The sequence below is a fragment of the Protopterus annectens genome, chromosome 4.part0 (assembly GCF_019279795.1).
Source record: "Protopterus annectens isolate FY-2018-M chromosome 4.part0, PAN1.0, whole genome shotgun sequence".
Taxonomy (NCBI): Eukaryota; Metazoa; Chordata; order Ceratodontiformes; family Protopteridae; genus Protopterus; species Protopterus annectens.
In genome coordinates, this window is record NC_056733.1 from 604,032,783 (window position 1) to 604,059,615 (window position 26,833).

The following is a 26,833-nucleotide window of genomic DNA, read 5'->3' on the forward strand; positions in this document are numbered from 1 at the left end:
AGACTTCTATCTAGGCAAACCAGAACAACCTTGTCTATCAGTTCTAGCTGGTTGGTGCCTAATGCTAAAAACAACAGAGCAATCAAAGCCCAACTCTTTCAAGAAGCATTCTTTCAGAAGTCCAGCTATAATAAAATGAGCAGATTTATCCATCCATTAAAAGAAGGAGAGACAGTGAGGATGCAAATGGCAAAAGGCTTTGATCGAATTGGTCAAGTGAGAGGTATATGTGCCAAGCTGAGATCCTACTTAGTGGAATCTGAAGGTATAGAATACAGGAGAAAGTACAGGCATCTTCTTCCGGTGTCTGTATCAATATCACAGCATTGTACCTGTGATACAGACTCTAGATCTCAGAGCAACCCTGACAATGTTCTTACTGAAGAACATGTCTCAGTACCTATTCCCATTGCTGATAATGTTCCAGATGTCCCCAGAGTTGAACATTCCTTGAAGACAATCCCCATTGCTAGATCCAATTCTGGATTTTATGTTACATAATCAGGTCATATTTCTAGACCTAGTGCAAAATACACAGCAACCTGCACATGATTGTTTTATATGTGTTTGATTTTGTATGACTGCATGTCAAAGAATCAGTTCTGTATAATTGCATGTCAATAAATACTGTCATATGTTGTATGATCTATTTCTCAAAGAGGGAGTATGTAGAACTGAGTGTGTGTTGCAATTTTAAGAAGCATTTCCAAGTGTAGGCTCATGCATATAAATAGTGAGCACGTGCAGGCAGCAGTGCCATTTTGAGAGAACAGTGTTAACATGTATGAGTGTAGCAGTCAGTCTTTTTATAAATTTTAAGTTACTAAGCCTCAGTCCTGATGTGTTTGTGTGTAATAAAGCTGACTTGAACTGAACCCACAACTGTTTGTTTTATCCTGACCGGACGAGTGACACCCTCCTTCAGGAAACTGTGACTATAATGATTATGCAGCATGCCTATAAAAATCTTGTATTCCTCATTATATCACATCTGTGCTCAAAATGGAACACTACTCTTGCCTTTCCCAGCCATACTTATCTCACCTTTAAAGATCTCGGGGGAAAATGGCAGAGACTTGGTGTACACACTAGTTCAGGCATGTCACATCTGTCATGCAATTACATGCACCAAAGTGAATCTCATTTGTGAAATGGATGCCGATATAATAAAAAATAGGTATTGTAGTACTACGATCCCAGTCAACTTTAAGTTGGCATTCCTCCAGCCCTCTTTTTGCTGATAAGAATATATGCTCACCAGTGACTCCATCCTCAGGTGTTACTACAGCATGACAATTACTCTCATAATGTTGAACAAATGGGCAACATGTGGAACACTTACTAACAGCATATCAACAACTTCAACTAAGAAGCTAGCAGTATGGTTAGCATGTGTCATTTTATATTAATAAAATGTTCTTTTGATGAATTAATATTAGTAAGAATTATTTACCACAGATATCAATTTAAAAAAAATTGCCAACACATGAATGTGTGACAGACAATTTCAATGTGGAAACATGAGGAACATAGCTTTCTGGCACCATACAGCAGTGTAACTTTGTGCAATTTAAACATATGTGATTACAATTTATAAGTTATGCAAAGATTGCGGCTAATAATTATATACTTGTTAAGTTGTATGCTTTTAACTTGCAATCATGTGCTGGTATTTTAGTGCGGTGCAGGATTTTGCTTATTACATAATAACGCCTGACATTCACATAAAGATTGTTTTGTAGATAGATGTATGTTAGTCTCTGGCTCCACTAAACTGTAGCAGATGGCTAATCAGAATAGTATTACTGCTAAGATAAGAGCCTCTTGATGATACATGTTTACAAAGGCTGGAGCAACCCTTAATATTGTACACGATCTTATAATGCCTAAATACAGGCATCTGACCATGTACAGATTTAAGGTGGGCACAGTGTCATTGTGTGGCATTTAAAAGTTTATAAATTGTTATGCCGTGCTTTTTGCTCATTATTATACATGGCATTTAACATGGCCTACCGTGTTATTTCAGCAGGCCCTATCAAGTTGCTTGGTTTTCTGAATCACACACACCCTGCTTGACACTGCTAGCAGTGCAAATGTTCTTAAGGCAGAGCAGAACAAGTTTTATTAATTTGGCCCAAAGTTCTTGGTAAAAACAGGTTTCATCTCTAGCTTTCTTTTAGTGAAAAATAAAAGTACATAAAGGAACATTGCAGATCAAGTGAAGAAAGAGAGAGCAGAGAAAGTCCCCCATCAAGTAATTCTCAATGCTAATTCACAGGGTTTTAGAGGCATCTCGGGTGAATGGTCATAAAATACTCATATCTACAATGGACATCTCTCATGCTGTTTCTCCATTTACCACTTATACTAGATATTTTCCATCTGGATAACACTAATACAGATAATATTTGGCTACTCAGAATGTTTGATAAGACCTTTTGACATTATACAAAGCAAAAATGCTTCCTCTATGGATGAAAAACAAATCGCAATCACAGTTAACCAAAAATAAATGAAACCTGCAGCTTCTCTGCATTAATCTAATAAAAGCATTCTTTTTTTTCAAAACAAGTTTATTGTTTTAACATATAAGAGAAATATCATAACAATTTTATACAAATAATTAAAAATAGGTATTATTATAATAGTCAACAAAACAACTAAAGTATTTACAAAGACATCCACTACAATCAGATCAATTAATTAAACTAAAATACTGTGCTATTGAAATTAGAATTTTTTTAACAAATTTTGTAAATTATCCCATACAATAAAATGTGATGTTTTTCTAGTTGTTCTCATTCTAATTGTGCTTATTTCCATATGACACATTATATTCATAACATTTTTAAATTCATTGAACGAAGGAGGTGTATCTGAAATCCAATTTCTAGTTATTATTTTCCTAGCCACTGCTAGGATAGACCATAACAAGGGAAGCTTAATCTTTTAACACATTGAGGTACAGGTGTGTTGAATAATATAAGAGACTTAGAAATAATGAAATTATCTGTAAAAGAGCCTGCAAAAATTCATTAATTGACTTCCAGTATTCTTTCAACTTCATACAGTCATAAAACATATGAGCCCAGTCAGCATTAATTTCTACATTACATCTCTTACATAGATTATCTTTATTATTAATTTTATTCATCATCAAAGGTGTATAAAAGATCTATGTAAAAATTTCCATGTATAAAGTCTCCAGACAATGGAAGATGTAGTTCTATAAGCAGATTCCAATATATATTGTTTATCTTGTTGAGTTGGTGGGTCCCCATTAATAGAGGTGAAATAATTCCAGTATGAATCTACATTGTAAAAAGTTTCTTGTCTGATAATTTTATGTATATATGAAAGTTTACCTTTATCAGAAACTTTATGCTGTAAATTTATTATCAAGTAATCAATCAGTTTTGGAATAGATTCTTTAACTGTTATAGACATTAGATCTATTCTATCAATGAGATGTTTTCTAAAGATCTGAACCTCTAACCAGCAAGTTTCTCTTAGATCAAATTCTTGTTTTAAGAAATCTAGATTTTTAACTTTATTATCAGATATCAGCTGATACCAGTACTTTAGATTATTATCTATAGCTAAATGAGCTCCTTCAGAAGTAGATGACATAAGCATACCCTGAGTATAAATTATAGGGAATACAATAAAATTCCATATACTTAGGGTGCATGAATATAAAGTTACGATAACTAATAATAATATTTAATGGGTAACAGACCATATGTTTAGGTGTAATAGGTGAAGTACAAAATTCCTTTAGCAACCACAACATGGAGTTATTTATAATCATATTTTTATGTGTTAAGGAGATTTTCATGAAGTGCATACTAATTAGCTCCCAATAATCTTTCCATTTTGACATATGACCGATCTATTAATAAAGTAATAACTTTTATAATAGAAGAGATAATATATAAATTAAAGTCTGGAAAAGAAATACCCCTTGAGACCAGCTATTAGTATGTTTCTTTAATGCAATCCTAGGTCTATTAGGTGCCCATAAGAAATTTAACATTAGTGTATTCAGTTTCTTGATAGTTATTTTTGTAGGTGAAAGTATTATTGATTGTATTAAGTATAAAATCTTGGGGAATATTATCATTTTAATAATTGTAAGTCTCTCCTCCATAGTAAAAACATATTATTCCAGGTATTAAAAAGATTTTGTATATTAAGAAAACAGGTATTATAGTTATTATATATAATAGATTTAATATCTTTAGATAGTATTATACCTAAATAAGTTATCTGACCTGAGTTGGGTACATATTTAGTAAAATCACTAATGAGAGTATTTTTCGTGTATATATAGGTAGTATTTTAGTTTTTCTTCATTGAATATTAAACCAGAAATACTTTTAAAATTCATCATTTTATCAAATAAAGACTGCATAGAAGAATTAGATCCTGCTGATGTAATTAGAACATCATCTGCAAAAGTTGAATTTTTGATGTTGTATTTTCTTCTATTTCAAAACCCTCTATGTCAGTACTGTTTCTAATCAAATTAGCCCAAGGCTCCATTACTAAAGTGAATAATAGTGGAGAAAGTGGACATCCTTGCTTTGTACCTTTAAGAATGGGTATTTTTGTGAAACATATGTTCCTACCTTAATATAAGCCAGCGTTCCTTTGTATAAATGCTCAATTAAATTTACAAATGCATCAGAGAAATTTGTGCATTTCAGTAAGGTAAACAGATAGTCCCAACTTACTGAATCAAATGCTGAACCTATATCAAGACTAATAAGTGTTAAATCTTTCTTTTCCTATTTGCAAAATCAATTAATGTTAAAGTTCTTCTTATATTATCAAAAGTATTTCTATTTACAATGAAGCCCGTCTGATCTATGTCTATAATGCCGGGATAATTGTCTTCAATCTATCAGCAAAAATACTCATAAACATTTTATAATCAACATTAAGTAATGAGATGGGTCGATATGAAGAACATCTAGTTGGATCTTTATTAGGTTTTAAAATTGGTGAAATAAATGTATATTGCCAAGATGGGGGTTATTAACTCAGTTTGGGCCAGAATAAAAACCTTATGTATTAATGAATATGTAGTTTTAGAAAGGATTTTATATATCTCTGGTATAATACCATCATTACCCGGTGCTTTGTTTGATTTAAGCTTATTTATTTGTGTAATAACTTCTGTATATGAAATACTCTTGTCCAATAGTTTAATCTGTTGTTTATTAAGCTTTTATTCATGTTTGTGGTTATAAACTCCTTTATTTTATCTTTAGGTTCCATGTTAATGTTGTTATGGTTAATCTTGTGAAAGTGATTTCTAAATTCGTCCAGTATTTCTGGTATACTAGAAACATTCTTCTTTTCCTTAGAGAAAAGATTTCTTTGATATGGTTTTGTTTATTCAATCTTTTGTTTTATTTTAAGTCTATGTAAGTATTTGGGGCTTATTGAATAAGACAAAAACTTGTATTTCTCTAAAGTTATTTTAACTTTATGAGTTAAAATTTCTTTGTATTTCTCATTTAGTTTGTTTATTTCTTCAATAACTTTCTTGTCCATAATATTTTCTTTATTATTATGCTTATAAGAGTCCAGTTTACTTTGAATATCTAACAATTCCTTATCCCAAGATTTCCTTTTGTTATTATACCATCTGATACTTTGTCCATATAGATATGATTTTAAGGCATCCCAAACATAGACAATGGAGACTTCAGGAGTATTATTTATGTCTAGAAAATGTTGTACTTCTGAAAGTATATATTCTTTATAGTCTTTTAGCTGAGTTAAGTATGCTGGTATCCTTTTGATCTGAACATTATGAGTATTTTTATCATGAATTCAAAAACAATTGAGTTATGATCAGATATAGGACATGAAATGATTTTGGAATTAATTAAATCTGTTACCATATGGTTAGAAATAAAGACCCTATCTATTTTTGAATAAGTTTTGTATCTGTTAGAAAAAAGGTGTATGGTAATGATTTTGACTCTATCTGATTATTAATATCATTCAAATGATAAGAATTAGCAAAATCATTTAAATGTTTTGCATTAGATGTAATTCTTCTTTTCTTTATAGTGGTAGTATCACTTTCATGTAGTATACAATTAAAATCACCAGCTAAAATAATATCCCTATAGAGAATGATATGATCTTATCAATATGATGTTTCACTGTATTAATACCAATTCCAGGTATCCAATATACATTAATTAAAGTGTAAGTCTTCCCATTAATTTGTATTGTAACCATACAAATCATTCCTTTGTCATCCTGATAAGACTTAATGGTTTTAGGAATGGGCATACTTTTATTCCATAAAATAGCCACTCCTCTTTTTTCTGAGTGTGCTCTGAACTAACCAATACTGTATACTTATTAGTGGCTAGTTTATCAATATCTTTTTTCAAGAGATGGGTTTCTTGCAGGAAGACTAGATTGGCCTTGTGTAGATTAATGTATCTTATTAGGCTTGCCCTTTTACACGGATTATTCAATCCATTAATGTTTAAAGAAATTCCTTTTAAAGATGTCATTTGGCATTTTTAAAACTCAAGAATCTTATGATCGAAATAACAAATAACCAGATAAATAATGTTACATCTCCTCTTTTAGGTGTACCTTTAAATATAGCTGTATTTATTAAATCTCTTATGGGATTTTGTATAGGATTCAATTTTGTTTGTAGTGACAATGAGTGTACAAAATATATTGTGGATGTCAAAACTATATACATATAACAATGAACAAGTGAAAATAATGTAAGGATTAAACCTTGCATCCGCCTGGAGTTGAAAACTCCAACTTAGAGCAGTATTTACTACTCAAGTTAACCCCTACCCTAAGCAGCAGTACCTCAGCTACCACCTTATCAATTTAATACTAGTTATATTTAACTGAGGTTAACAGTTTTCAATTCAATTATCTATCAAGACAAAACTACACATTTGGTAAAACAGCATCATATAAACTAAAATAAACTTTTTTTTTTTTAAAAACTGTTCATACTATTATATAGATCTATGTAATATATAACACTTGTATTCTAATAGCATTCAAATAATCTTAATGTTAGAAATCAAGAGGAGAGAAAATTATGTTCTAACATTCATTTAAATCAAAAACTTTGGCTAATATGATTCAGACATTACATGCATTAAGATGCATCTATTTTCTGTCATGTGAATTCTATCAACAGCTTCCAAAAAATATTGAATTGTTTGTATATGAGCATTTACTTAAACTCATTATTGTCAATAGAGTAAAATATTGTATTCATAAAAATTATTATAAATCATATTGCATAGTTATGCAGATTCTCAGAAACACCTGCGTTATTACCTAAAAAAAAAAAAAAAAAAAAAAGCCATCACACACATAAACACAGACACACACACATACATATACACACATACACACACACACACACACATCCACACACACACACACACACATACATATACACATACACATATATACATACATACACACACACACACACACACACACACACACACATATATATATATATATATATATATATATATCTGATCTCACTGAGTTGTGTCTTTGTAGAGCACAATCCTACTTGCTGTCCCTAGAATAAATCTGTCTGCTTTATACAAAATAATGCACAGCAAACACATATTAGTAACCAGATTTTACAATCATGCTAACCTACTGCTTTAAAATATATCACATGACATTTCTTCCAGAATAGAGTTATAAGATTATTTATGCTTGTCAATCAGATGAATTAAATGAGTTATAGTAAAGTATATGTTTGGGACACAAGTTTTAACACAGATTATTATGCTACTGTTAAGTAGATTTTCAAAAACATTTAAATAAATGTTTCATTTTCTATGCCTTCTAAAATAAGATATTTACTTGCTACAAGAAACTACATCATCTAAACTCATCATAACTGACATATTTTATGAATAGAGTATTTTTCCTGAATCTGTGGTGTGTCAGTGTGATAACCTTGTCAATGTTTATACTAACTGCTTTCAGTTTCTCTGTGAAAATTCTGTGAGTGAAGCTTCTGAGGAAACTCATGGACACTATGCATGAGACAGCCCACATCCCAGATTGTCTCCCTTAACATTTTGGCGGAAACTTATTAAAACTTGTGGCAAACATTCATTTTGTCAATAGAGTAAAATATTGTATTCATAGAAATTATTATAAATCATATTAGATAGTTATGCAGATTCTCAGAAAAAAAGCCATCACACTCACACACACACACACATACATACACACACACACACACACACACACACACACACACACACATATATATATATCTGATCTCACTGAGTTGTGCCTTTGTAGAGCACTGTCCTACTTGCTGTCCCTAGAATAAATCTGTCTGCTTTATACAAAATAATGCACAGCAAACACATATTGGTAACCAGATTTTACAATCATGCTAACCTACTGCTTTAAAATATATCACATGACATTTCTTCCAGAATAGAGTTATAAGATTATTTATGTTTGTCAATCAGATGAATTAAATGAGTTATAGTAAAGTATATGTTTGGAACACAAATTTTTAACACAGATTATTATGCTGCTGTTAAGTAGATTTTCAAAAACATTTAAATAAATGTTTCATTTTTATGCCTTCTAAAATAAGACATTTACTTACTACAAGAAACTACATCATTTAAACTCATTATAACTGACATATTTTATGAACAGAGTATTTTTCCTGAATCTGTGGTGTGTCAGTGTGATAACCTTGTCAATGTTTATACTAACTGCTTTCAGTTTCTCTGTGAGAATTCTGTGATTTGAAGATTCTGAGGTAACTAAGGACATTGTGCATAAGACAGCCCACATCCCAGATTGTCTCTCTTAACATTTTGGCGGAAACTTATTAAAAACTAGTGACAAACATTCATTTAGCAGTGTAAATGCATCTAAACATGACAGAACCTCCACAATGTATTCCACAGATCATCACAGCCTCTATGCAAGTGAAATTAAACTCAAAATTACCAACAAGTAATAAAACTCAGCATTCTTCTCCCAACTCAATTTTCATACAAATCCTATTATTCACTGTGCCCACACAGTCAAAAGCATTCTATATATTAATAAAGAAAAGAAAACAGAGTAGAAAATAAAAGGGAGTGAGGCAGAAATAAAAAATGTAAGAGAAAGCTGTAAGAAGTATATACAATGGAATGTTACTTACTGTTTATATTAATAGAGTTAAAAATACAACATATTATTTACTCTTATTTAGTTCTGATTATTATTAGTTAAAGCATGACAGATTATTTACAAACAAGCATAAGCAGTATAATCAAGAAAGTATAATTAGAAATAGCATTTGAAGAACTTATAAACTTTTACAAGAAATAAATATGTTATTATTCTATTAATGATATTTTCATTACTGTTCTCTCCTGCCCTCCCCACCCTTTACCCACTACATAATCTAAATAGAATGTCATTGTTTAAACAAAGAAAATAATAAAAGAAGAAGGAAAAAAAGGTAAAGATAAAAAATGTATCAAATTACTAACCTTACTTTTTCAGAAAGAAAACAAATCGAGTCACAGCCTGCCATTAAATCCTCAGGCATTTTGACTGGTTATGAAACAAAACATTTCTTTGCACATAGAGAATAACTTTGATTAAATCTTTTCCAAAATATTTGTGGCTTTCTGGAAATGCAGGAACTATATTCAAAAAGATTAATAATGAACTAAAATGATGAGAGAAAAAAAAAACATATAACAAATCATTTGTTTTTTAGTCTCTTCTTCTTCTCTGAAGTCTTCCAGGAAGCTTCAGTTGCCAATCTCTTTAATGAAGAACTAGCCCATTCCATTTCTTCTATTTTATCCAAAATCCTTTTTTCTTTGACAAACAGTAAAGCAGTCTAAATCATCGAAGACCTTAGGACCATCAGGAAGGAAGATTTTAAGCTTGGCAGGAAACAGAAGGTATGTTTTAAACTGTGCTTTTTTAAGCTCCCTTATTAGTGGCAGAAAAACTTTTCTTTTAGCAATTACCATGGAAGAATAGTCATTGTCAAAACGCACAGTTGTCTCATTAAACTTAACAGGAGCTTTAGCCCAAGCAGATTTAAGAACCATCTCTTTATCAAAAGATGATAGAAATCTAACTATAACTGATCTAGGATAGTTTTTGTTAGAGTTAGTATTAGCTATAGATCTATGTGCTCTTTCGATACCAAAAGAGAATGCTTCTGGTAAATCTAAAGTTTTAGGAGCCATGTTGTTAAAAAGAAGTAATATTGTTACCTTCAATATTTTCTGGCAGTCCAAAAATCCTAATGTTATTGCGCCTAGATCTATTTTCCAGGTCATCCAGCTTTGTTTGTAAATGTGTATTTTGTTTCAGCAGAAACTCAATGTTGATTTCCTGTTCTTGTATTTTATTTTCCATGTCATTCACAGCTTCTTCTATGCCTGTCATCTAGATCTTCTGTTGTTGCAGGTCCATATGTAACAAGTCTATTTGTTTTGTAGTTTTTCTATGAAAGTGTCTATTTTAGTATCCATTTTATCCATCTTAGCAGTAAGTTGCTGGACTATAATTATCAGAGACTGAAGTTCTTTCTTGATGCTGGAGTCTTGAGAATTTGTCTTACTGGAACTCATTTCAGACTGATAAACTGACAGGAAAATTTCCAAAGTAATTTCTGACAGGAATATTATTAAGATTTCCTTTCTTTTTTAGATATAGTTCAAGAACTATATAAAACAAACATATTTAGAAAGAAAATTACTTCAAGAATTAATTTTTTAAGTAATTAATTCCTGTCAATGTAATGAAATTGGTGGAGCTGAAGAAATCTGCTGCTATCCTGTGTTCATCCTTGGCCACGCCCCTAATAAAAGCATTCTTGAAGGGGAGGACAAGACTCCCTCCACCTTTCATGCAACAGGAAAGCGCCCAAACTTATAACTACTAACTCCACAGATGTGTAACAATAGAGAAAGGAGAAACTCATTCAAAGCAGTGCACAGCATTCTCACTCATACAACAATATCACTCTGCTGACAAGTCTACCATATGATCTACAATGAAAAATAGATTTGCCAAGTTGTGATACAGCATTAAGAACCTAATCAATTGGTCACTGAGGACAGGTCAGGTGATGAGAAAAAACAAGGATACTGGATTCATTTTACATGCCATCAAATCAAGTTTACTTCTCTAAACAAATCATTCTGTCATAAATCAGCCTACCTTACCACTTTTATGGTACAAAGTTAAAAAGCATACGTGCATTATACTGATGTAAGTAAAACAAATACCTGTTTGTGGTTGTAGTTCTATTAGTAGTTTCCACATATCCCGAGCTGCCTGTGTATAGTACCCAATTTCTGCATTGGGATGAAGGCCAAATACTTCTGGAGTATTAGCAAGAGGCAGTGATTCAATTTCATCTAGAGAAAGGTAAAAATATTGCATTACATGTATAAGCTGCACTCATCTGGCACATTACATTTACAGCATGCAAAATACATATAAAATAACCACTAGAATGTGAGCACCAGTAGCACAAAGGACTAAAGCCCAGACTACAGACAAACTGACCCGAGTTTAGTTATAGACTCAGGCACTTGATAATGCTAGCAAGGGAAGATGGGTGTGCTTATGCTGGGAGTAGAGGGTGTAGTGATGCATGACATGCAAAGCCAGAATTCTTCAGTGATGCAGTGGATAGCCCGGGGTGAATTTGGGTCACAGTAAGCCATCACATGGTAGTAAAGCTCATTGTGTGAGTCAGTGATGACGGTAGCTCCACCCCTACTCAGGGGTAGGTTAAGGGACATTCACAAATGTTCTCATTGCAATGATGCTAGCAGAAACACAAACTCCCTGATGTCTCCCTGAATGACCACCCCTCTGGATATCTCTTGCTGAAGTGGAACTTGAGATTCATCACCTCTAGGGTGCAAACAGGCTTGAGTCTGATAAGGGAGGCTTGGTGACTGGCAGGCAAAGGGGGGTAGCATCTAAAGAAAACACTAGCTGCATCAGTTGATGTCATTTTGAACTACCATCAAAAGCAAAAAGGTAGCAAGAACACCTTACCTATCGAAGCAGAGTACATACCACTTATGCAACTGTAGACATACATGACAACATGTGGAATACCTCATCTATATGCAAACAGTGTCATATGAAGCCAACAGTGCAGACTGTGCTGACTATTCCCCAGAAATGTACCTTCAAAATGCAAGATTAAAAACAGTAACAAAAGTCTATGTTTTGGTGTGAATGTTGATATATATATATATATATATATATATATATGTATGTATATATATATATATATATATATATATATATATATATATATATATATATATATATATATATATATATATATATATATATATATATATACACACACATATATATATATATATATATATACATACATATATATACGTATACATATATATATATATATATATAGATATATATATATATATATATATATATGAGTGTGTGTGTGAATTGATAACTATATTTTGGGCTATCTACTATAGTAGCTCAAAGCAAGTGGTCTCTTAATAGGTGCATGGGTGTGAACTATGCTAATGACCACAAGGGCCTTTTAAGCTTATCCATGCATCCCAAATTTCTGACAAATTCTGGTACCCTTGATAAGTTAAGCAGGGGCAAGGGGAGATGAAACATTTATAAGTAGGGGCCTGGGAGATGAAACCTTTACAGGCTGACTGTATCTATTATAGACATAGATGCCAAACCAGGGATAAACTTCCTGCTCTCCATCCAATTGTCCAAGTTACACTTGAATTGGTTTAAGGAGGAACTCTGATTCACATGGATGGGGAACCTGTTCCAGAGAAGTAGTAGTCTCTGAGATACATACCCATCTCTCCAGCAGGTCCTATGCATATAACAGACAAGGTTCAAGTCTTTAGAATGAGTAATTCTGGTGCTGTTTGTTTTGTGGATATGCAGGAGGTCCATTAGGGTGGGGTCTGACAACACCTTATATGCCAAATACAGATCTCCCCTTAACAGCCTGTAGGAGACAGAATACAGGGATACAGCCTTGAGGCAGTATGTAAAGGATATATTACTTACGCCCTTCTTTTAATGAGAAACATTTGTGGATGTTCTAATTGTTGGATGTGCCTCATTAGGTACGTAATAAGGGTGCACTGCACTCAAAGATAGGGCTTATGAATGCTGAAAATAGAGGAACGATGACCTTCTTGGACTTGGATGCAATACTTTTGTTTATAAGTTGCAAAACATAGAGCAATTTCCTCAGAACTGTAGACAGGCTAGGTTATGGTCTATATGTGACCCAAGTCCCTGACTACTGGGTCAGCTGTTAGCGGGTGTGTTGCCAATATAATACTTACAAGGAGTGGATGACTTCCCTAAGTATACTATTATGCATTTCTTGGCATTATTTTTAGTCCAATATTTGTCTGTGTCAGCTGCTCCTGGAGAACATTTGTGTTGGTGGGGATTCTATGACTGCTCCTAATTTGCACTCATCTGAAAATTTAGTCAACCAGAGGCCCTTGAGATTAGACTTGACTTCAGAGTAGTAAATGCCTGAAAGGGGCGGTCCCAGGACCAATCTCTGAGGGATTCTGCTTGTGACTGGCCTCTTTGTAGAGGTGGATTCCCCAGTTCTAACTTTCTGGGTCCTGCCTGTGAACCAGCTGGCTATCCACCAGGTGATATAAGGGTTTATACCTAACCTCTTGAGTTTGTTAACAGTGCCAGAGTGGGGTATTGAGTCAAATGCCTTGGCCAGGTCAAGGTAGGCAATGTGAACTATTTTACCCTCATCCATTGCTTTGGTGATCTTCTCAAAGAAGTCCACCGGCTGTGTAGGCATAACCTATCCTTGACAAAACCAAACTGGGTTGAGTTCAGTGTCTGGAGGTTTCCTATGTCATTGCTGATCATTTCCATGATAATTCTTTCCATGGATTTACATATGAGACTAGTGTGACTTATGGGTCTGTAGTTTCCAGGGTCTGTAGATGATCTAGCTTTGTGCAGGGGGATGAATGTTGCTGTAATGCATTCATGAGATATGAAGCCTGTTTGGAGGCTACAGTTAAATAGCAATTCCAGAGTCATGTTTCATGCTATTTGAAAGGCATTCTCGGATATTGTTTGGGCCAGTCGATGCAGCGTTCTTGGCCTTACTGAAAGCACTAAGGACCTGTTCCTTAGAGATAGTAGATGGAGTTATATTTGATGGCATTTGCTGAGGGGAATCTGAATTGGAGAAGGTGGTAAAATTAGAGCTGAAGTTGTCTGCCAGTCAGTTTGCTATATCTTTTGGCTCAGTATAGATGGCGCCATTAACAATGAGCTCTGCACACAATTGTGTATCATTTTTGAGGTTGCGGACATAGCTAAAGAATGGTTTGTGGTTATCCTTGGTATGGGAGCCCAAATTTACCTCAAATGTGGCTTTGGTAGACTTTACTTGTCCTTCGAGTTGTTTGTTTAGTTTGATGAGAGTACTTTTATCCTGCTGGGTGCTATACCTCCTTGTTTTTGCCATGAGTTTCTTCCTACTGATGTTGTGATTCTACCAGGGTGGCTTGTTTTTTTGAGTTAGTTCTGTACTTCCTTGTGGTGAGTACATTTGCATCTATTCAGGTATTAACATGCCTGTATAGGGTTTCTCTGAACAGTTCAGTGTAGGCAGCAGTGTCTAAGGGTTTATGGAGGCTTGGAATTTTGTCAGGTTATCACTTAATAGTAGGAAGTTAGCCTTAGGGAAGTTCCTGAACATTCCAGGGTTTGTTGGGGTTCCAGGATTTATTTTTACTTCAAAGGAGACAGTTTTGTGGTCTGACCTTACCAGAGAAGACACTGCACTAGGGAGTGTGCAGCACTCTTCCATATTAGTGTGGAGCAGATCCAGTATTTTTGTGACCCTTGTTGTCATACTGGCAGTCTGGTCCAGGGAGTTTGTATTTATAAAATCCAGAAATCTCTGTGTCTGCACATTTGGTGTTGTATATGATTCACAGTTAATAGTGGGGTAATTGAAGTCACCTATGAATAATGTATTGGGTTGGATAGTAAGTGTTTCCAATAAGTTTAACTACATCTTATGGGTTTCCTGGGTCTCAGAGGAGGACCTATAGCTTACAAGGAAGTGGTATGGGATTTTACCTATTGTGATATGAGCATGTTGAAGCTCACATGCATTGCCCTGTTTGACCAGCCTTGAGGTATATTTATTTTTGATGTAAATTGTGATGCCTCCACCATTTTATCCCTGTCTGTGTAGAAGCTGGTCTAAATGTGTGGAAGGCATTATAGCCTACATGCTTCTTAACAAGCTATGATCCATTGTTCATCCCAGTCTTGCTGCTCCAGTTCTCTGAGTTATCTGTGTACCTTAAGGAAGAATCTGAATGTGCTAAAATGTTACATTGGTGCCACATTCCACAATTATATTTTTCAGGAGGGTAGCCTAATGGTTAAGGTGTTTACCTTGCAAACACAAGGTGCAGGGTTTGAGTCTCACAAGGGATAATTGGCTAGGCTTAAAATGGCTCGCAAGGGCAGTTAGCTTAGTACTAATCTATGAATCTATGAACTTTTCTACCATTTTAGACACCTACGTATATAGTTGATATTTTGTTGTGCCCCTTCCACAAATGAAGTCAATATCTGACTCCACAATATGATCTCTTCACATAAGAAGGAGGGTACTCACATGACTGAATTTCAAAGTCGTAGGACAGAAACCACACTGTGACTACCCACAGCCATTAGTGTCAATACAACCACTTTAACTACGAAGAAAGGCAGAAACCCCCATTTTTCAATTTTTCCAAACTTGAAAAATAAATGTAGTTGGAAAAATGAATGATAAAAACATACGAAAATAAGAACTGATTTTGATCCAAAGATGCAGGGGTGTGTGTGGGATGTGACATCATGACTGATGACTGAGTATCCCTCAATGATCTGGAGGAAAGTTAGGCAGCTATATAATTAGTCCATCTTCAAGGGTCTGCTCAGTCAGCATGCTTCATAACAGAAATGAGTGCTGATATATCAAAATGATTCCATGATAAATTTGCCAGACTTGACATGTACTCCATATGAACTTAACAAAGTCAAAGAAGAAGGAAAAAGAAGGCATGCTTTATTGATACTGGAACAATATATACAGCTAGGTATAAGTGGTTTCAGTACAGGTCACTTCTATTTTCTTCTTCTTTGATTTTGCTAAGCTCATGTGGAATGCATTGATGAATACTTAGCAATATTTATTCAAGGAAGGTGGTAGTCATCCAAACCAAGAAAATGCCATATTAGTTCTCAATGAAGGGCTCCACGAAAGCAAATGTTTAGATGATATATCTTTTGAAATTCCAAGGACAATTACAGTGATATTTGGAATAGTGGAACTGAAACTGTGACTACAGAGGAATATATGAGTCCAAGGTTGTGATACCCCTGAGAACTCTCCCTACTCTGAGTACAGTGATCTCAGATTTACAAACAGCAGGGTTGTGTGGGATCAGCCCCCATATCAAATGTAAAGGTGGGTAAAGTCTCCCTGCAAAATAATAGTTGTAACCAGTGTTCAGAATTAAGATGTCTTGTTTCAGTTGCAGTTTATTCTATGATCTGTTGACAGTTACAGCATCAGACCTCCTACTTTTGACAGGTAAAACAATAAATAGTAGATCATGTGGATACAGCCCACTAACTGCCATGTGAAGTAAGCAGTCAAAGTAGCAAGACTCCCTAATAGAGGGGGGGCTTGAAAGATGGATCAGAAAGGACTTGCTGGCAGTTGATAACAGCTATGAATACAAGTTTCAAGCAAATCATCTGTTTCAAGAAGCAGCTGCTTCAAGATCTACTCATTCTGTCTAGTTTTATGTACCTGACAAGTAGTAGTATAAATCTACTTGTTGAAGTGTTCCAAAGACTATTTGTATCAAGGAAATTATTGAGAGTGAACGCAGACTTCACCTTAGCCAACAAATGAATGTTTATGTGCAAAAAAAGATCAAAGTCCTGGAAAGAAAGAAAGAAATGTAGGATGGGCATTTTCCTGCACTGGCAGAAACAACAAGCTACCAAACAAAATACTAATTTTCATGAATGGAAAACAAGTTATGCACCCACCATAATGATGCATCTGAGTTGTCTGTTTTCATCCCTCCTGAACCATTGGGTTTTGGATCTCACCTCAGGTCCAACTTTGGCCATTTTCTGATTTTGGATTTATAGCTCAAGCTCTTCACCTTACCCATAATCCCCTTCAAACCCATTACCTCAGATTGAGTCTGCCCTCTTAATATTAAGAAGCAGAAACAATCTGTAGTTATGTAGAAGAGAAGTCAAGAAACCTGTAAGCAAAGGTATCTGGAGTTCAATCAGAAAAAAAGCCCAAGGGAAGATACTTCCAGGTCGAACTAGGCAAATATATATATATATATATATATATATATATATAAAAGTTATGTACTTACCATAACGTTCCATCAGTGTTGTCTATTTTCATTCTTCCTCAACTAATGGGATCAGATCTGACACTTGGATCTGACTCAGCCGCTTCTACCAGATCATCGGATCCTGGAACTCTCAAACTCCTCCCTTTACCCATAATGCCCTGACAACTTAATGTACCTCAGATCAAGTTTGCTGCCCTAGAAATAATAGGGCAACCTATTAAAGAAAATACCAGAGGTAGAAATGAAAAGGAAGCCAGAGCTCAAACAAGGAACAGGGGTTCCTGTACAACTCTTAGATCTTTCCATAAGCAAAGGATGGGGGTAGGTGGGGGGACGTTGAGGAAGAATAAAAATGGACAACAGAGAAAGAATGTTATGATAAGTATATAACTTTTTTTATCTGATGTTGTCCTTTTTATTCATTCCTCAACTGATGGGACAGAGTCCCCAGATACTGCATCCTTGGGAGGCCCTTATGGAAAGATATTCAGGAGTGCTGCTGAGCCAAAGGATGGAAATTAAATCCAACTTGAACTGAGCAATGAAAGTGTGAGGATTTGCCCAAGCTGCAGCTGCACAAATATTATCTAAGGAAGCTCTTGACCAAAAAGCTGAAGAAACTGCTATAGACCTCATGGGATGGGCTCTAGGTGGTTTAGTTAAAGATAATTCTAATTTACCACAGACAAAAGATACAATCAGTCAACCATTTGGCCAATGTAACTTTAGATACAGGTTTTCCCAATCTTTTAGGAGAAAAGGAAATAAATAACTGGTCAAACTTCCTAAAGTCTTTGGTTCAATGACAGTAAAAGTGAAGTTGTATATGTACATCCAAAAGGTGTAACATATACTCTCTTATTTGAAAAGTTGGGAACGAAAACTGGAAGATTAATGGCCTGGTTTATGTTTGACTCAGAAGCTACCTCAGATACAAAGGATGGGTTTGGTTGCAAAGACACCCTGTCTTTTTGAAAAATCAGGTAAGGAGTTTTTGAGGATAAAGCCTGGAGTTCAGATACTCATCTAACTGATGTAATAGCAACCAGGAAAATGGTTTTCCAAGACAAAAAATTAAGATCTGCTTTGCCTGAAGGTTCAATGGGAGATTGAGTTAAGGCCTGAAGCATTACAGTTAAATCCCAAGGAGAAGTAGGATCTTTTAATGGAGGACTAAGGAAAAAAGCTCCCTTAAGAAAGGCTTTGCACAGTTTAGAAGAGGCTAAGTTAGAGTTACTGTCACTCAGGTAAAAATTAGAAATGGCAGCCAACTGAACTTTAATAGTTGAGAAATTAGGCCCTTCATTGAAGACTGAAGTTAAAAATTCAAGGATTGAAGGCGCAGGCACTGAAAAGGGTCCAGATCTTTACAAAAGGCCCAGAAAACAAATCTTTTCCATTTACTCTTGTAAGTCTTTCTAGCAGAAGCCTTATGAGAAGATAACAAAATATGACCAAGCAGGAACCTGGGCTGTCTGGCAACCAGTGGAATTGGAGAAACCATGTAGTCAGTTTCAGGCCTGTTATGTCCAGATGAGTCATTTGTGTCAGATTTTTGGATGTTATGGTGGATATTACTTATGGTTATAATAATATCACCACAGTACATAGGAAATGTATGGGTAACATTCAGTATTTGAAAGCCCAAAGTTGTCACCCCCCTCACACAACAGATGCATTACCTTATAATGAGTTTATATGTCTGTATTGATTGTGTAGTGAAGAAATAGATTTTAATGAAGAAATAGTGAAAACGTTTTCCATGTTTGAAGGTGGGGTTATGACATGGGAATGTTGAATAAAAGTTGACATAAGTTTATGAGTAAGCATGTTAATGGTGATAGGGAGAGAAATAAAATATCCCATAATTTATGTAAAAAAGACAAACAAGATATATATTTTGTTACTACTTATAGTTGTTTTAGTAATAGGGTTACAGACAAGGTTAAATATTATTGGGGTTTTTCAACCTCTTTGAAAGATATTTCAGTGTCTCCTGGAAAGACCCAAGATATCATGCAAAACGGGTAGAAGTTCAAAAAAAATTTTAGTTAAGGGGAAATTTGTTATGCTACCTGAAAATTTAAGTATAACCCCAATGGAATATGGTACTAAGCTGTGTGGCAAGTGTAAAGCTTGTACTTATGTAATGCCCAGTTTTGATAGAATTAATGGGTTAAAATTTAGGGCTAAGGGCCATTTTAAAAGTTGGACTGATGGCATTATTTATGCCCTCAAATACCCTTGTAACAAGTTTTACATTGGTGAATCGAAGAGGGCATTCAAAATAAGGTTGTTGGATCATATTTGTGATATAGAAAATAATAGAGAGCAAAGCTCAGTGGCAGAACATTTTTATAAGACACATTGAGGCAAGTCTGTGGGTTTAAGGGGAACTATTTTAGAAAAAATACATAGTGGTTATGGGGAAGAAAAAATTTAAAGGATAAGCTTTTATATAAAGAGTCTGTATATATTTTAAAATCTGATACTTTGGCTCCTAAAGGAATGAATATGGAGTGTAATTGGCATGTTTTTATTCGATTGTGTTGTGTTAATCATTATTAATTATGTGCTAATTGCACTTAGTATATATTAGGCAGGTGTTTTTAGATGCATCATACTCCTTGAATGCATTTGTGCCGAGACGTCAGAGTTATTAAACTTTTTCTTGGTCACTGGCTCTGTGGTTTTCTGTTTTATATACCTACTCCTAGAGGTGTGTTGACAATATGGACTGAACCATGACCATCCAAAAACTCTGTATATTGAACAAACTGGTTAACTTGCTGAGATCCAGAAATGGTCTCAAGTCTCCTGCCTTTTTTGGCACTAAGACGATCTTGAATAAGTTCCAGACCTTCTCTGGTCTGGGTGGACCTCTTGCAGCAGCTTTTTTTATTTCTAGGAATTCTGCTGCCCTATAACTGGGTGGAACATCGGGTATTTTCTTCACAACTGTGGGAGGGGTTACAGAAAATGATATGGCATAACCTCTGGATATGATCCTCTGCGCCCATGAATCTTTCATGATAGATAGTCAGGCTCTCTGGTGCAGAGATAAAAAACACTTACTGCCTCCAGAGGGGAAGAGTCAGGACTACATTTCAGGAGTGCTGATAGGGTTTATCTGAGAAAGACTCTCTCTAAAGCCTTTGTTCTGTGGACCACCTCTGCCACAAGGGCAGCATCTCTCATTTGAATATCCCACTCTGCCCCTAGGGAAACTCTCTCCATGTGAATCTGGAAAAGACCCTCGGACATACCCAAAAAGATTTGGTAAGCTCCTTGATCAGATCTCTTTGCAGTCCCATAAAATGTGTCAAGTAATTCAGTGACCTGAGGGCAAAGGTCGCTGAAGCATATACATGCTTCTCAAATCTGTCCAAAGTCCTAGACTCTCTATTAGATGAATGGACAGATGAACTCTGTTCTGGTAGTTTTTTTTCTTTGTGGCTGCAGCCATAACCATGGCATCAACTGGTACTCCCTTGCTCCAGAGTATGCGGTCTTTAGGAAGAGCTAAAATCCTGTCTGTTCCTTTTGGTATCGGCTAAACAGTGCCCATCTACTTCCATGACCACCAAGTGACAAGGTCACTGAGCTCATTGTTTGGGGGGGTCACCCAAGAAGTAGATAGAACAGACCAGAAAGTCTCCAGAACACCAATTCCTTCTAGGAGGGGGTGTCAGATGACCAACCACCTTTTTGTTTCAGGAACTCCAAGATGGCTCCAAAGGAGCAGTCTTCATGTGGTGATATGGGGGACCGCGCCCCCTCATTATAATCGGAGTCCTTTGTGAGAGATTCCTGGGGGGGAATCTAAGTGCCTCCTCTTACACATTCTCTTCTAAGAGACTTTCTCAATGGGTTGTTCTGGGAAGTGATGGAAGAGATAACAATATCCTGACAGAGACTTGTTCGGGCTGGCTGTCCCAGTGCAAGGGATGGTTGAGGCTCAAAGCAAAAAGCAGTATGAGGCAGGGATGTCTGATCTTGGGGGGAGGCAGGGATGTTTCTTCTCTAGCCAAGAGAAAACCCTTTTCACAAGCTCAAAGTTAGAATCTCTGGGGGACACAGAAGCTGATGGTTCCAAAGCCAGAATATCTCAGAAAGTCAGCTCCTACAACCCCACCAGCATTCCACCCGAGGAGGGATTCAGACCTGGGCTATCCAGTTCTGAGACTCTGAGGGTTAGAGACAGCTCCAAAATCTTGGAAGTTGACTCCAAGCCCCCGGATCCGGTGCCAATGCTTCAGCTCCGAGACACACACTGCCAGTCAGCTCAGGGGAACCATCAGAGTGAAAGAACAAATAGTCTTTAGATCCAAAGCAGACATCCCCAGGGATCTTGGAACCAAAAATTCTGAAATAGAGGGCTGGATCAGAGAAGGAGAAACTAGACGGGAGATATACACAGGTTGGCTCATGAACCTGGTTGGGGTCAGAGCCAGTAGAACCCCCTCATCTGTATTTGTGCTCTGAGGAACTTCTTCACCGTCCTCTCATTCTATCCATTTTTGCTTCTGAGAGGCTTCCGGAGGATCTAAGAGAGGATGTAGTGGAAGGTAGCCTAAAGTGTCGTCAAGGGGATCCCTCCAGGAAAGAAGAAGGAAGCCTAGATGAAATTGGATCTGATAGAAGCAGTGGGGATTGGATCCAAGGGGACCATGGCTTTAGAAAAGTCAGATCTGAGACCGATGGATCTGACTTCTTATGAACTTTTGCAGGGGCCTCTGCTGAAGGATCCGACACTGAAGCTGAAGAGTGATCAGCAGACCTTTTATGGGACTCCTTTTCCTAAGACAAAGGATCAGGTTTACTTTTGGCTGGCTTTTAGAATGGGTTTGACCCCAACAACTGAGGAAATAATAGAAGAAGAAGGCACCAGACCTTATAAGATTAGTTTATTTCTGCAATCTGTTAAAGCTCTGGGATTGAAACTGGAGCAGACTGTACAGTCCACTTTGAGGTGTGCAGGACCCTGTGGGCATCTGAATTAGGAAGCTTGTACCCACAGGAAAAGTCTTTGGTATACTGGCAAGACATTCAGGTCACCTAGACAGGGAATCCCTCATGTTATAAAAACTGCAACATGGGAATAGAAGGACATATAAAGTTATAAAGATTTTTTTGAAATACAGAGAAGCAGGGAAATAAAGAAAGAAAAAGGAAAAACTACTAGCAATGATATGTGGAGTACGCTGTAGAATACATGGAGATACTAGTAATGGTATCAAGAAAGGTACTGAAAAATGGTAGCTCAAGGAGACCTGTAATTAACTAAATTAACTCACAGAATATGGGAGAGGAAGGGAAAAAGCCAAACAGAAATTTAAACTAACAACCAGGAATATTGGATAAACTGCAAAATATACTCGAGAACTAAGGAATCTGCGTCTTAGCCGAATGGTGGAAAATGAGATCTAAGGAAAGTTAGGTTGGTGGGGCATTATGGGTAAAGGGAGGAGCCAGATCCAGTGATCTGGTAGAACTGTCTGAGTCAGATCCAAGTGTTGAATCCGAACCCATCAGCAGAGGAATGAATGAAAAGGACATCAGATCAATATCTTCCATCAATAGGAGAGGGATTAGAGGGATGGAGGTTGAGGAAGTATGAAAACAAAAAACACAGGTCCATCATTATGGTGAGTACATAACTTTTGTATCCAACGCTGTCTTTTTCATCCATTCCTCAACCATTTGAACAGAATCCCCAGCTATTAAAAACCCAGGGTAGTCTCATGCAAGGATATTCTAAAGTACAGCAGAACTAAATGCTGCCCTGTCCATAGAAAGGATACCGAACTTGTAATGAGCTATAAAGGTATGAGCAGTGGACCAAGTAGCAGTAGCACAAATGGCATCTATAGAAGTTCTTAATAAGAAAGCAGAAGCAGTGGAAACTGACCTTGAAGAATGAGCTTGTGGTGGTCTCGGTAAAGTTGAACCTTTTTGCTTATAAACATGAGAAATACAATCAATAAGCCGCCTAGCTAAAGTGATTTTAGTTAAAGACCATCCCAATTTTGAAATTGAAAAGGAAATAAAAAAACAATTATCAGAATTCCTGAAATTCTTTGTTTTATGCAGATAGAATGTCGGTTGCCTGTGGAAATCCAACAAATGAAGCATACATTTTCCTTTATTAGAAACTTTTAGAAAGAAAATTGGCAGATTAATGAATTGGTTAAGGGTAAATTATGACACTACGTTTGGGAGAAAAGAATGATTAGTACATAGAAAAATTCTTTCTTTATGAAAAATAAGAAAAGGTGGCTGGAGTTCAGACACTCTCCTGGCAGATGTAATGGTGACTAGAAAGATGTTCTTCCAAGACAAAAATTTCAATTCAGCTTTTGCCACTGGTTCAATGACAGCCTGATTCAAGGCTTTGAGGAGAACTGTGATATCCTAAGGAGGTGTGGGATCCTTGATAGGTGGTCTAACTAATACTGTACCTTTGAGGAAAGCCTTGCACAGTTTAAGGGATGCCAAAGATGAAAGGTTTTCACCAATATGATAACTGGAAATTGCAGCCAAATGTACTTTGATTGTAGAGTAACTTGCTCCGCTATGAAAAATGAACGCCAGACAATCAAGGACAGCTGGAATGTGTGCTGGACAGGGATCCAGGTATCTTTGGCCCAGATCGAAAATCTTTTCCATTTGCTCTTATATATTTTTCAAGTAGAGTTATTTTGTGAAGAAGTAATGTAGCGATATGTAAAACTTGGGAAGAAATCTTGAACTGTCTGGCCAACATGGGAAATGGAAAAAAAAATGCAGTTAACTTGAAGGCTTGTATGTCCAGATGAGGCAGTCTGCACGGGCGAGATAGAAGATCTGGAGAAGAATCCAGAACTCAAGCAGGCATATTAGCTGAGGTCAAAGGAAGGGGAAACCACACTTGTCAGAGCCAGAATATCGTAATTCTTTCTGTAGAAACTTGGATATGAGAAGAGTTGGGGATAAGTATAAAGGAGATTGGGGGGGGCAATCATTAATCTGAACACGTCTCACTGACTCCTCTCTCAGGGAATTAGGGCAAAATACCTGCTACATTTGAAAGTGTGAACAGAATCAAAGAGATTGAAGCATGGCTGGCCCCATTGGTACAAGATCTGTTCCACCACTGACAGATTGAGAGACTACTCATGAGACAGTGGGAAGGACCTACTCAGTCTGTCCACTAAAACACTGGAATTTCCCAGAATGTGCATTGCCAAAAGAAAACATCTGGAAGAGATCAACTACTACCACATCCTCACAGCCTTCTGACGCAAGGGATAAGTGTGGGTATTCTCCCTGCTTGATGTATCAGACCACTGAAATGTCATATGTCTGTATAGCAATCACCCCTATAGGGAGGCTGTCCTGAAAGACCTATAAAACTAGGAGGACTGCCTTAATTTCTAGAACACTGATGTGAAGGCTGGCCTCTAAGAGGGACCATGTGCTTTGAACAATCTGTCCCAAGTAGTAACCCCACCACAGCTGGGAAGCGTCTGCGGTCACTGTGGCTTTTGGTAAAGGCAGAACAAAGGGACAGCTCTGTGAAGCATCTGATACATGAATCTACCAGGAGAAATGTTCCTTACAGATCTTTGTGATTCAAATGAGGAAGGTCATGGGGTGTCAATTCATAGACCACTGGACTGCCAATGTTCGCTGTAGAACCCTCATAAAAAAATCTTTCTAGAAGCATGATGGTTGGAGGCCACCATCAAACCAAGAAGTTGAAGAACCAACCTGACTGGTGGTGATTGAAGAGACAACAGATGCATTTCCTGATGTTATAACATAGACAGCCTGGATTGAGGCACTCTTGCAATCTGGGAAACCATATCCAGTTGAGCACCTATGAACTCCAAGACTTTAGTGGGGGAGAGATAAGATTTTTTTGTAGTTGACTGAGATGCCCAGGTGTAAATATAAGTAGAGTAGCTAGTTCCTGACACATATCAATAGATACCTGGTGGGCAGCTCTAAGGGGTCATTTGTCGAGAGAGAAAACACCTGGAATCTGTAGTTTTGGCAACTTTTGTAGGAGAAGCCAAACTTGGTGCCAAATAAGGACAGCAGTCAGAGAAGCACTTCCTCAACTCCTTATGTTTTTCTCTGACTTTTTTCACTGCTTCCCTTTTAAATTTCTCCACAGGCTAATTAGTGGAGGAGGAAGCTCCAGGTACTGAAGAAAAAGAGAAAGGCAGTAACCCTTTCAGCAGTAACTTGTTTCTACATTCAACTAATGCCCTGTGGCTGAATCCTGCACAAATCTCTCAACATCCAGATGCCCAGCTCCAATACAGTAAGCACATTCTGAACGTGCATATGTGTTGGGATTCGTATGCCCACAGTAGGAGCATTTCTTAAAACCAGTGGTTTTGTCAGACTACCAGTCATTAAAAAAAAATCCAGATGAGAAAAAAGTTTGAGCAAAGATAAAGGAATGGTAACAGGAATTCCCTAATTTAGAGAAAAGAAAACAGGGATAAAAGAAATACCAATGGCAATTACACTACTAAATGTTTAGTAGAGAGGGAGAGGGAGAGGGAGAAGGGTTAAAAGAAGGAAAGGCACAAGGTCTACAAGGTGTACACACCTAACAAGTCTAGAATAAACTATAGAATACAACAAAACTAATTTGTTTTTACTTAAAAGGGAGATGAAAATCGAAAGAAACAGGGACTATCATTATAAAATGTAGCACTTATCTGAAATTTTGCCTTTGCTACATCAATCACTTCTGAATGCTGGAAGCAGCAAACAAGATCTGAAGTAATTTGGTGCTTGGATTATAGGTAAGAAGAAGAGCTTGAGTTACAGATCTAAAGTCTGAGAAGTGGCCAAAGTCAGATTCGATGTTGCATCCGAAACCCAACGATTGAGGAATGAACAAAAAAGACATCATCAGATCTGATGTTACAAGAAGGAAAAAGTTCAACACTATCTAGTGTAAGCTTTTCAAGAATAAACTTTAACCACTAAGAAGGCAGAGAAGGCCAAATGGACAGGAAAATATGGGGGACGCCACAGTAAGTTCAAGGGTTGCATCCCTTTATACTATCTGATACCTCATTAGAATCCAAAAAGAAAGAAAGATAAACTTTTAGAATGAAAATTTCAACTCCTGATCTTGAGAGAAATAGGAGGGAGCCTGATATGATAAATGACTTTATGAATACAATGGTATAACCCTTCCTCCACCATCTACACAAGGAGCCTCTTCAATTTTACAGAATAATAAGTTCCCTCTAGGTGAGTTCTGCTGGTATGTCTCTGGAAATTTCATAGACCATAACATATTAATTTGTTAC

The 26,833-nt window shown here is 36.3% G+C and overlaps 1 protein-coding gene across 1 annotated transcript in view; it reads right to left on the reverse strand.

Moving 5' to 3' along the window:
* DNAH10 (dynein axonemal heavy chain 10) overlaps positions 1-26,833 on the reverse strand; it is a 5,879,077-nt gene that overhangs the window by 311,753 nt on the left and 5,540,491 nt on the right. The window contains exon 75 of the mRNA XM_044069759.1: positions 11,322-11,453. Within this exon, the coding sequence (XP_043925694.1) occupies positions 11,322-11,453 (132 nt within the window). The remainder of the gene's footprint in view (positions 1-11,321; positions 11,454-26,833) is intronic.